A 12,149-nucleotide genomic window follows, 5' to 3' on the forward strand; every position below is an offset into this window, starting at 1 on the left:
TTGAAAAAGTCTTCTCTGCTCTTGTTCTATACAGTGGTTGTCAGCACCCGTGAATCAGGACAGGGTTTATATCAAAGCCAAACTTTCTTTCTTTTTAAAAAATAACTCATTCTATAATATTTCTCTATTTCACAGTCTTTATGAGTTAATAAGGTGAACGACCACTACCATCACCCTCCTAGGGCTCCTCAATTTCCTCATCTATCCTCATAGGGAGAGAAAGAAACATCAATTGGTTGCCTCCTGTACATGCCTGTACAGGGCATCAAACCCGCAACCTAGGTATGTGCCCTGACCAGGAATCGAACCCAAAACCCGTACGTCATAGGATGACGCTCCAACCAACTGAGCCACACTGGCCAGGGCCAATTTTACTTATGAATACTCTGCACCTCAGAACAACCTGCTCTACTGCTCTAGTCTGTGAAATAAACCTGCTGCATACCTTTTTAAAATTATGGCATGTAAAACCGTGCATCAGTTCAGTGTTGGTTTTTCATATATTCCACTAACCAGGATGTATGCTGACTCTCACCACAACATCCTATGGACAACAGCAGGTGGCATAAAGGCATCACTCATGTTCATTTTGCAGCATCGGTATTCCAGGATCTAAAATGAGAAAACAAGGTTTGGGGGGACAGAAAGTTTGTATCAATGCTGAAATGAGACAGGATAACAGAAAATTCTGGAAGTCTTAGTGGTCTTCACAACATTATGCTGTAGGATCTAATTAGCCACTGCCTGGCACAGTTGATAAAGCCAACCTTCTTAAAAATTATTATTATTAACTATTCAGACCTCCTAAGGGTATGAGTTCAAAGGAGCATGAACTCTCGGGGAGGAGGGGCTCTCCACGAATCCTTGTGACTTCAGGGACTACTCCGGATACATCGACGAGCTCATCCGGGGAACCATGAGACACCATATTCAGTTCTTCATCGCCAACGTCCCTGATTGTTCCCACATTAGGTCCCTGAGGTGTTGTACTTGGGCAACACAGTGCTGTTGAAAAATATAAAAATCAGTAGTCACACTTATTTGGTTTTCTACAAACATAACTAGAAATATGAACACAGCCAACTGTGGGGACCTGATAATTTCTCTCTACAGCCTGTGGAGGGGCCTTCAATTAGGTCACGCTGGATCAAAAGGAGGTGTGTTTTAACACACAGTAAGGTATATGAAAATGTCCAACCCAAGGGAGGCTATACTGGAGAGTTCTAGCTGCCTGCGAGCAGCTTCTGCAACTTGTTTATATCTGAGTCAGTTTCAACTGACTCGTTTTTCTCCTGATTATGGATCACATTTTGTTGCTTTTTAGCATGTCCGAATATTTTTTGATTGCACATTTGAACGTTATGAGTTTTACATGGTTAAATGTCTGTATTTTTTTTTAGAAGGGCAAAAATAAATAACTGGATTGAAAAAATGCAGTCTCTACTATAACGTTTTATTTTCAGGACAAACATTGAGGAAACTATAGCTTTCAGACCCAGAACAGAGTAGGAGGTAGAACTAGAAGGTAAAAATAGAAAAAAGAAAGGGAAAAAATTAGCTCAATATTTGTCATTCCATGAAAAGGAGAAATTGTAAAGTTTTTTGGGGTCCATCTCCTAGTGAATTTGAGGCAGAAAAACGTGGCCTCTCGGCCCAAGCTCTGTCTGGAGTGCACCATGGTGGGCCGCAGGGCCTCCCCCTGCCCCCACCGCCCCCGTGAGATACTCGCCCTGCACAACTGCGGTCGCTGTAAGATTCCCTTGAAGCAGCGTAAAGATTTTTATTTGGCCTTAGGCCTCAGAGAGCTTAGGTAGGCTTGTTATGAGGAGAAACTCACACTTGTGATAAAAATCCATGAAGGTATCATCACACCTTTTAAATACTAGTTATTATAACTATGAATATTAAAAATAAATATGTTGATAATATGTTAACCAACAATTGTGTATGATTTCAAAGTTTGCTGAACACTTTCCTGTACATGATTTCAAATGGCTCCTCTGGAGTGCGGGGGCTCAGCACTAACAAAGTGCATCATTTCTACGTAGAGATGGATGAGGGCAGAAGGGTTTGGGAGACCGTGGCTCACCTCTCCCAAGTCCTCGCCAGACTACACCCTGCCCAAGAGCCAGAGGCCAGTCCGCTACTTACCTCCCACCCTGCCTGATCTATGCATCCTAATAACCAAGAAGATGATGCCGACGACGACGATGACGCCACCGACGCTGATGCTGAGGAGAGTGAAGTTGACTGCACCGGTATTCAGTGAAGTGCTTCCCTGCGTACTTGGAGGGAATGCTGAGGGTGGTAATAGTGTTACTAAAACAAACAAAAAAGCAAAAGCCCTATCAAATATGAGACAACACCTAAACAGCACCTATTTTCCCAGGCAGCACAGTTTGCCCCCATATTTACTGGCTCATCATGGGACAGCCACTCTATTAGGTCCAAGGGTGTAAAGATGTACAGGGGAGGTGCTCTGTCCTCAAGGGTCTCATATTCTACTGAGGGAGATAGTAAATGTCCATCTGATTATCAAACAGTTTCTAGACCTTACTATGTGTAGGCCTTTTTGGGGATGACAGAATTAGGGGTGCTTAATTCTATCTGAGGAGAGAAGCAAGGGCTACATAAAATGTGACCTTTGACCTGGTTATAGGATAACTGAAACACAGGAAGAAGAGAAGGCCTGGAAGCATTATAATGCATAGAGATTTGGGGCCATCTGGTAGTCCCTGATGCCTGGATCATTGCTTAGTGAAGGTGGGAACTCTTGTGCTGAGGGAGGTGGGATGGGAAAGGGGGGTGATGGGAAATCTCACGGCAGTCCCTGACTCTCTAGATAGGAAGGCTGCCAAGAAACCAGTCAGTCCATCCATCTGTCAAACTTTCTATGACCCACACACACTCTCACACCAACACAAGGAGGCATTAGACCCTTAATGACGGCTACCATGTCCTCCGCGCCCTGCTCACTCACCTGTGGGCTCCAGCACTCCCTCCCAGTGCACTAAGAATTTCCTAAGCCAGCACTTGCAGTGTCCCTTGGAGAGCTTCTTGAACTCCTCCTCCAGGTGCTCCCAGTTCTCCTTGTTGCCACTGGCTCCAGGATCAACGAATGTCCAGTTCATGCTTCTTGGGTCGAAGAGGAGGGCGGTCTTTCCATTGAAGCTGAACTTCCAGGGCCCTGCAGTGCACTGTTCTCCCTCACACCGGCAGGACGCCTCGGCCTGCAGGGTGGGGGGACCTGCAGGCACACACAGGGATGACGTCCTGCCTCTCAGAGCTCCGCCATCTCCCACAGTCAAGCGTGTCTCTGCACATGTGGGGGCTGCAAACTCCTCTGCACGCCATGCCCTTTTCTTGCCCTTAGGTCCACCGTGGCTCTGAGGTTGGACTGCAGTGCAGTTCCTTCCACCAGGGCCCCTCCCTGCCTGTGCCCCTCCTTCCCCCTCCTGCTCACTGTGTCCGCCTCCCCTTCCCTCCCCTTCCCTCCCCTCCCCTCACTCACCCCTGGTCTTGTTTCTGTCCAGTTTTATGGCAGCCAGGATCATCCTGAGCTCTTTCCCCTCATCTTGAAGCATTTGGGGTAATTCTGTCCATGTTTTTGTGGCCTTTACCTTCTCTCCCAGGACACCCAAAGGTTTGACCTCGTTGCTGTCACTGTCATACTGAAAAAAAGGCTCTTTGTCCACTGAGCCCTGGACTTCACACTGGGGCTGTCCTGGCCTGGACTGCGATTGGACAGTAAAGTTGAGGACAAGAGAGTGAGCACCTGTGGGGAAAAAAACAAAGCAGAGGGGTGGCCTGGGGGCTCCCTCTGAAGGGCCTGGCTGCTGCGAGAGGGGCCCCCAGCCCAGCGCCCTGCATCTCTGCAACCTCAGTCCTGTCTCCCCTTTAACTACCTGCTGCTCAGGAAAGTACCCTGATCTTACCACATGCTCTGTTACCAGGAGGACTCATCTGACAGATGTTTTTAATGACATTCACCAGTTGTGAATACAAAAACACAAGATTTTATCTGTCCTGCCAGTAATTAAAATCAAGTTGAAGAGGCAGGAAGTAAAACACAAAAGGAAGAACGACATCAGCGAAGAACACATGGCACGGCACTCGTAATGAGTGCAGGCTATTCAGGAAAGGCTTCCCGGAGGAGGTGGGACATGGCAGGAGAGGGGGAGCTTTCAGGGGCAAGCGAGCACAGTATGGGGTGCGGTCCCCTGCGACCTGGGTGAAGGTAATGAGGCAGGGGAGAGAAAAGTTAGGAAAATTCCTTCACGAGCAGAATAAGGGAAACGGACCCAAAGTAATTAAACAAGGCCAAGCAATTTGAGCAATTTGCAGGCAGCTAATGAATCACAAAGTTTTATCTTCCCAGAGCAAATGGTTTACACATTCCAGACCATCCCAGAGCAAACCAACTTTGGTCCTGGTCCTTCTTCAATAATGTTCTTTAAAAATAAAACTACAGAAAAAATAACCTTGCTCCCTTTACACACTCATTCTGATGAATCAACAAAGAAAAATAAAAAGCCTCAAGACCAAGAATCCAGGGCTGCTCTTGCTAGAGCACACTCCCGCCTGGGTCTCTGTTTTTTTCCTAAACTCTGAGGGACCTCACAGGACTTGCAGGCAGGGCAGCAGGGGCCAGCAGCAGCTCCTCTTGGGTTTACCCTCCAAGCCTGTCTCCAAGGCCCCCGTTTGCTCCGACTTCCCAGTGAGCTCATTTCTTCTACGGTAACTTCTATTTCTTAGGGAGCCAAAGCAGCCCCGCCTAGTCTATCTCATGTTGCTTCTTCTATCTCAAGCCTTTCCTTTGTTTCACTGTCCCCAGCTTTAATAAATGTTTTCTCAAAATCCCCTGGACTTATGCTGTGAAATCTTTCCTACACGAAGTCAAGGACCCCCACGCACCACTGGCAGGCTGGAGGCTGACCCCCTCCCGGCCCAGACCCCTCCAGAAAGAGCAACGTCCTGGGGTGTCGGTCCAGCCATGCCACACCCACACCTACCCTTAGGAGCACCTGGACAGGCACCCACCTACTTGCCTGATTCCTGCATGAAGCCCCCTTCCCCTTTCCCCCTCCTCAGCCAAGACTCCAGATCCCGGTACACTCACTGTCCTGCAGTAATTGCCAGGCTTGTACCAGAAGCAGTAGAGGACAAAGACGAGAAGTGAGAAATGCTCCCAACATGCTGATGAGCAGTCCTGGCAAGATAGCCAGGCAGGGGATAATAAATATAGATTATCCTGGGAGTGACCAATGGGTACACGCCCTCCAGCAGACCAGCGAGGTCCCAGTGATCCTCATATGGGGAAATTTATTCCTATGATAGAGTTTTGCAATCAATACAATTACTCACTGAAAAAAGGAGTGGGTGTACAGAAACAAAGAAATTCACTTTGAGTAACCTTTCTCCAGTCTCCTCAAAGACGTGAGCAGGATTGGTGGAAGGTCTGTGAGCTCCTCTCTTCTCTCATCTTCCACCTACGTCCTCTCTCCTTTTGCCCTTCTTGTTCTTCCCCTACTGCCCTGTGTCCATCTTTTCTTTTCTCTCGCTTCCCTCGCCCAAACCTGAAAAGGGCCCTGTGCTGAGGCCCAAAAGGTGGCCCACAGTCAGGCAGCAAGGGCATCTGGGCCTCGCGCCCAGCCTGGCCTCACTGGCAGAGAACCCTCAGCAACCAGAGCTGCTGCTCTGCCAGTTGTTGCTTCTCCGCACTGGGACCAGTGGCTTTCCGCCTCTCTCTCAGCACAGGTAATCCGTGCGTCTGTCAGAGTCTGGAGTTTTCTGCCTTCCAGGTGCAGAGCCTGAGTTTACCTCACCTCAACTGCATCAAGGTGCAGGCACTGAGGCCACCAACCGTCAATCACAGAAGGTAAGAGTCTGATGAGTCAGCTTGGCCCTGTGGCCTAACAGGTCCAGTGACTCAGGTGCAGAGATTATGCAGTAGAAACATGGTAACTGCAGGACCTGGTCTTATCCTGTTTCTAACCCAAACGCAAAGATTAATCCTTGGATACACCGCTTACGAGTTACACTTGTGAATCCTTAACTGTTACCCTTTTAAAAGGTCGCCTTCAATCCTGGATCAAGAACACAGACTGAAGGCTTGCCTCCTGTCCTCCAGCCAGTGGACTCACAAATAACACTCAGTCCTCGCAGGCGGGTGCCTTCGTATGGGCCTCCATGCACGCTGGGCGGTGACCCTCCTTCAGTGGCAGCTTTGCTGTGGACATGGCCTTCCCTCCCTCAGTGAGGATGGGGTGGAGGAAAGGGGGTGGGAGGGCACTCAGGAAAACCCTGAAAAGCTGTCTTTTCTTTCACTTAATTTTTTAAATTATATTTTATTGTTCATGTTATTACGATTGTCCCAATTTTTCCCCTTTGCCTCCTTTTGCCCAGCCCCCCGCCACTGCCTTGGGCGATACCTGCACCGTTGTCCATGTCCATGGGTCACGCATATGAACTATAAGTTCTTTGGCTTCTCCATTTCCCACACTGTACCTGACATTCCTGTGGCTATTCTGTAACTATCTATTCATACTTCTTTTTCTTTTTCTTTTTTTTTGGATACAGGCGGCACTCTTGTTCTTAATGCACCTCTAACTGGGTTACCTACTATTGTGTTTTCCCTCGTATTCGGCTACTGACCAGATGGGAAACTTAAAAAGTGGGAGTGTCATTTAACCATTTTTCCTGCCTCTACACAATTTCCCTTCCCCTTTACTTCCTCCTCCAGGAATAGAGTCTTCTTCCTTCATGAAGGAAGTGCTGTTAATGACCGGGTAAGATGTGAAACAGGATTTTGCTTCCCTCAGAGCCTTATTATGTGTGGGTCACACAGAGCGAAGACAGTAATCAAGGCAGCCTGATGGAACTATGAATTTAAAAAAAGGAAAGAAACAAAAGCAAAACCACCTTTTCTCAAACTAAAGGAGAAACTGAGGGATAGAACAGCTTCCAGTGGTGATGCCCACAGTTAGGAGATGATGGCTGGGGACCACCTTGGCAGAGTCAGATTGTCAGCACTAGCTGACCGCTTCCTCGCAGGTCTCCTCAGGTCCTTGTATTTATCCTCGCAGAGGCGAGAGATGGTCTCAAGTTTGTGAGTCCTCTCCCTGCTCAGGAGCTCCAAAGGAAAGCTCAGATTATTTGCTTCTGCCAGAGAACGAAGATCAAAATAATACTTGGCATAAACACTGGAAGGAACATTGATGTTGCACTGAAGCAATTCAGGAAACTGTCATTCTAGCTCATTCATATCTTCCACTGTGATGTCTTTCAGGATCTGATAACAATCCACATTCCGTACAGCCTGGCCACCCCACACCTTGGAGGCCAGCAGGCTTGCCCCAAGGACAATTCACTTCCAGTTGGCTGGACAGATATCTACCCCTGCATATATTAGAAGTCTTTCAAGGTACACCAAAGTGACAATGGCACATTCAGCCGTGAGCTGAGCAGCACTGAACAGTGTCCGAAAAAACGGTAAATCTGCTTCTGCTCTGGGTTGTGTTTGTCATAATCTGGTGGCACTTCGGATTTCAAAAGAGGACGAAGGTTTTCATCAAAAATATCTAAGAGCATCCTTCCATCTGAGTCCCTGTTTTTGATGTGATAATATATTGTGAGAACTGCACATTTAATTGTATACTTGAGGTTTGGTTGACTGACTGTGCTATCTTCTAGGAAAATCGTGGAGCAGGAACTGTATTTCCTTGCTATTTGTCCTGGAGGAGGATGGTTAATGAAGAGACTCTTGCGTTTTTCTCTGTCTGTCTGTGAGTTACTGAGGAATATTGTGCTGGCCCGAGGATGGTCTGAAGGATTGAATTCCATGTTCAAATCCTGGTCTCTGGCAAAGGCGGGGCAGAGTGGGCTAGGGACGCCTGAGGACCCACTGGGGAAGGAGGCTTTGGGGAGAGAACTGAGAGAGTAGCTGGCGAGATCTCGGGGCTGAATCTATTCGTACTTCTTAATCCCCTCATGGTTTTCACCCATTACCCTGGTGCCCTCCCAATGGGCAACCATCAAAACATTCTCTTTATCTAGGATTCTGTTTGTGTTCTGCTTGTTTGTTTATTTTGTTTTTTTATGTTCACTTGTTGATAGATTGGTGGTCATTGAGATTTTATTGTTCATATTTTAAATATTTATTTATTTATTGCCTTGAAATGTTTTCTTGTCACTTTGGTTTAATGGAGAGTTATTATTGTTTCATAATGACATTGTATTTAGTCAAATGACCATCCCTTTTGATATATTTTGACAAACTTTCCAAAATTAAAACTTTTTTTTATTGTTTAAATCCATTTGTCTCCATTTTCCTGTCCCCGCTTTCCCCTGCCTCACTCATCCCCGCCTCCCACCCTCAATCACTCCCCACTTTGGCTTTGTCCAAAGGCCCTTTATACATGTTCCTTGATGACCCTTCCCGTTCTTTCCTCCTTTATCCCCCTCGCCTGGCCCCTCTGGATACTGTCACTTCGTTCTTTATTTCAATGTCTCTGGTTATATTTTGCTTGCTTGTATTTTTGTTCATTAGGTTCCACAGTAGCTACACACAGGTTGCCCTGGGCCAGTCACAGGCAGTGTCTGACATTGCTTACACTGGAGTCTGTGCAAAGAGGTCCCAGAAACAAGACACCCAGGAGTGGGCCTCAGACAACATCAGAGCAGGATCCAATTAGCTTCACAAGCAGCACATCAAAGAGAGTCCTCGCAGGCACCATGACCTGCTGAAGCAAATTCCACTCTGTGTGGTCAGCACCTGCACAGCAGTTCATACACTGTGGTTAAGGTCGATGCTCACAGTCGGCTCTGAGGGTTGATCCATTCACAGAAGGGCCTACAGCATTCAAGACTCGATCAACAGGAGGACTCACAATACATGCTCAGGGGACATTCCTGAAACACCTGTGATCAAGGACTGGGCCACTGGGTCCCACCAGACACCAACTACATAAGGCCACCCTACCAAGAATGGAACACAGAACCGATCTACATAATACACAGAAACCAGCACAGAGCAGTTGCTGAAATGGGTTGACAAAAACAAGTCCCCCACAATAGGATAAATCCAGAAAAAGAACTAAATAACATTGAGGCTAGCAATCTAGCCGATAAAGGTTCAAAACAATGGTTATAAGGATGCTCAAGGAACTTAGAGGAGGATTGGGTAAACTCAGTGAGAACTTAAAAAAGAGTTAGTAGGTATGAAAAAGAACATAGAAACTATAAGAGATCTTTATAAATTTTGGATATTAACTCTTTAGCAGATATATCACTGAATACTTTCTCCATACTGTGAGCTGTCCTTTTATTTTGTTGATGATTTCCTTCCCTGTGCAAAAACTTTTTAGTTTGATGCAGTTCCATCTGTTTATTTTTTCTTTAGTTTCCTTTGCCTGAAGAGACATATCTGATAAAATATTTATATGATCAATGTCTAAGATTTAGTTGCCTATGTTTTCTTCTACGATTTTTATGGTTTTGGGTCTAACATTTAAGTCTTTGACCAGTTTTGAATTTATTCTTGTGTTGATATAAGAAGGTGGTCTACTTTCATTTTCCTGCATGAATCAGCCCAATTTTCCCAACACCATTTATTGAATAAACTGTCTTTAGCCCATTGTATATGCTTTCTTCCTCTGTCAAATATTAATTGATTCTAAAGTTGTGGGATTATTTCTGGGATCTCTATTGGGTTCAATGATCTATGTGTCTGTTTTTATGCAAATATCATGTTGTTTTGATTACTATTGACTTAGCATGGAATTCATTACTACCAAACCAGTATTACAAGAAATGTTAAAGGGTCTTCTTTAAGGAGAGGAAGAAGTAAAACACAGGAACATACTTATAAAGAATAAAATGGCAATACATATGTACTGATCAACAGTCACTTTAAAGTTAAGTGGCTTAAATGCTCCAGTCAAAAAACACATCTGGTAGCTGAATGGGTAAGAAAACACGACCCATGCATATGTTGTCTACTGGTGACCCTCCTCAGAAGGGAAGACACGCATATACTAAAAGTAAAGGGATGGAAAAGGGGGGGTTCTTCTGAACTTTGGGGCTCACTTATCCAAACAAGTGGATGTGGCCAAACCACCTCTGAATCCATAGGTGCAATACCACTACCAAGTGTTCATTACTCTGACGACTTCGGCCACCCCATGCGGAAACCCTGATCACATTCTTGTCATTATCAGAAGGAAGTGGGAGTCCCAGCGGCCCCTGACATCTGGGAAGTCTTAGCTCATGGAGACGGGGAGAGCCCCTGAGCCCTTTCCTCATTTAGAGGAGAGAAACAGACAAAGACCTCCTACTCCACACATTCATTTTTCTGGATCCTGTGTCATTTTCTGCACCCAAGCCTCTTCTCAAACCAGCAATGTGTTACTAGAACGAGAGGCCCAGGTCAATGAGGAGGAACAGCAACTGCAAAGGTTCCTGCTGTCCATTCCCAAAGAGCCACAAGGCCACTGACTCAGGAGAGTGTGCACTGGAAGCAGATTCTATATGTTCATTCATAAAGGTGAGTTGTTTCCTTTCTCTGTTATTTTTTAGATATTTTTGACTTCTCTTTTGAATTCTTTTACCCTTTGGTTATCAGGAATGTTAATTTTCACACATTCATGTATTTTGCAGCTTTCCTTTTGTTGTTGACTTCAAAAATTATTTGCATTCTCTGCACACACAAAAAAGTGCTTTCTGTTCCCTCCAGCTCTAGGTTTGTGGGTCAGGTGCAGAGGCGTTTGCTGGGGAGCGAGTGTGTCCTCAGGAAAGGGAGATTAAGGTGCCACGGGTGGAGGGATTAGGGTCACTTCAAAAAGGAAGGTGTTGGAGGCCCTGGTGTTTTTAGGACGCCAGAGAATTGGGTAAAAATATGGTGTGAGCTGGGGTGGAAGCAGTGCCTCTTTAGGAGAGTGTCTGGTGAGCGAGCTTCACTGGAACGTCGCCAGAGGGCGCTAAATTTAAAGGTTGGAAGACCGGGCGGGGGTGGGGCGGGGAGGTCAGGGGCCGGGGACCCCCGAGTGGCGGGGATGGAGGGTTTGTTAGCTGCTGACAAAGGCGTTGAGCAGATGAGGGGTATGCAGCTGCCCTTGGGTCCCTACCCTCAGGGACGTCTCCTGTCCTTTTCACTCCACGATGGCAGGGGCTCGGGAGCCAACTTCACAAGAAGCAGTTAGTGGGCGAGGTGGGTGGGCGTTCGGGGAGCGCTTTGCGGGGCGCGGGGCGGGGATCGACGGAGCTTCTTCAGAAATTCCCGCTCCGTCCTCCTCTTTCCTTTCTCTGCCCTTCTACCCTCCCCGTCCATTCGCTCAGTAAGCCTTTTTTTTTTTTTTTTTTTTTTTTTTTTGCGAGTCGCTACTTTCAGCTCCTCTTGCCTGGAAGACCTGTGATGAGGTCTTCCTTGCCTGGAAGGGTCAACCAGTTACATAGAAATCATGATAGATGGTGGTCGAGGGGCCAGCGGGGTGTGCGCCCCACCCGGCGGGAAAGTTCTGGAACCCCGCTGTGGAACCCTCCAGTTCTTCCCCCGCCTACCAGTGGTTCCCGCCTCGGTCCTCGCCGACCCGCTCTCCCAGGTTCCCATCCCGAACTCACCGCGGGGAGCAGCCGGCGCCGGTACCAGAAAGAAGAGGATGAAGACAGCGGTGACCTCCCCTGTCCGCACCATCGCGACCCCTGCTGTGGAGCCCAGCAGTCAGTAAGGTGGAAGGAGCAGAGGGTCTGGTCCCTGAGCGGTACTGCGTCTGCCTCGGCGTGGGGTGCGCCGTCGAGGCGGTTTGGGCTCCGGAGAGGAGCGGGGCGGAAGCTGTGCAGGGACGGAATGCTGTGCAGGGGCGGGATGCTGTGCAGGGGCGGGGCCGCCGCAGGGGCGGGGCCGCCGCCCGGCAGCCGCGGGTGCACCTCTGTGTGCTGGCATTCGTGGCTTTCTTGACTTCTTGGCCACAACTTTTCCTCCCCTTTTATCTATCTATTTATTTTATTTACTTATCTATCTATCTATCTATCTATCTATCTATCTATCTATCTATCTATCTATCTATCTATTAAGAGAGAGAAGGGAAGGGGGAAAGAGAGTGAGAGACACGATTTACTGTTGCACTTATTTACGCATCCATTGGTTCATTCTT

At 47.2% G+C, this 12,149-nt stretch overlaps 1 protein-coding gene and 1 pseudogene across 1 annotated transcript; both read right to left on the minus strand.

Annotated features, from left to right (window-relative positions):
- Positions 1-2,698: 2,698 nt before the first annotated feature.
- Positions 2,699-6,453, minus strand: LOC129066945 (retinoic acid early transcript 1E-like). The gene is made up of 4 exons (XM_054568654.1): positions 6,432-6,453; positions 3,512-3,775; positions 2,981-3,247; positions 2,699-2,778 (listed from the first exon to the last, which is right to left on the minus strand). Exons 1-4 carry the CDS (start codon positions 6,451-6,453, stop codon positions 2,699-2,701), a joined length of 633 nt encoding a protein of 210 aa, XP_054424629.1.
- Positions 6,454-6,982: 529 nt separating this feature from the next.
- LOC129067249 (cyclin-Y-like) lies at positions 6,983-7,848 on the minus strand (annotated as a pseudogene).
- Positions 7,849-12,149: the final 4,301 nt, after the last annotated feature.

Source organism: Pteronotus mesoamericanus, unplaced genomic scaffold, assembly GCF_021234165.1.
Source record: "Pteronotus mesoamericanus isolate MK-2021 breed Mesoamerican mustached bat unplaced genomic scaffold, CSHL_Meso_final contig_20, whole genome shotgun sequence".
Lineage (NCBI taxonomy): Eukaryota > Metazoa > Chordata > Mammalia > Chiroptera > Mormoopidae > Pteronotus > Pteronotus mesoamericanus.

Excerpts from the sequence above, each read along its gene's own strand:
- LOC129066945 (XM_054568654.1), bottom strand. The coding sequence starts at position 6,453 with ATGGACATGGACAACGGTGCAG. Across the intron at positions 3,776-6,431 it reads GGACATGGACAACGGTGCAG|GTGCTCACTCTCTTGTCCTC; the intron begins GTATCGCCCAAG and ends TTTTCCCCACAG. Across the intron at positions 2,779-2,980 it reads GGGAGTGCTGGAGCCCACAG|CACAAGAGTTCCCACCTTCA; the intron begins GTGAGTGAGCAG and ends CACCTCCCTCAG.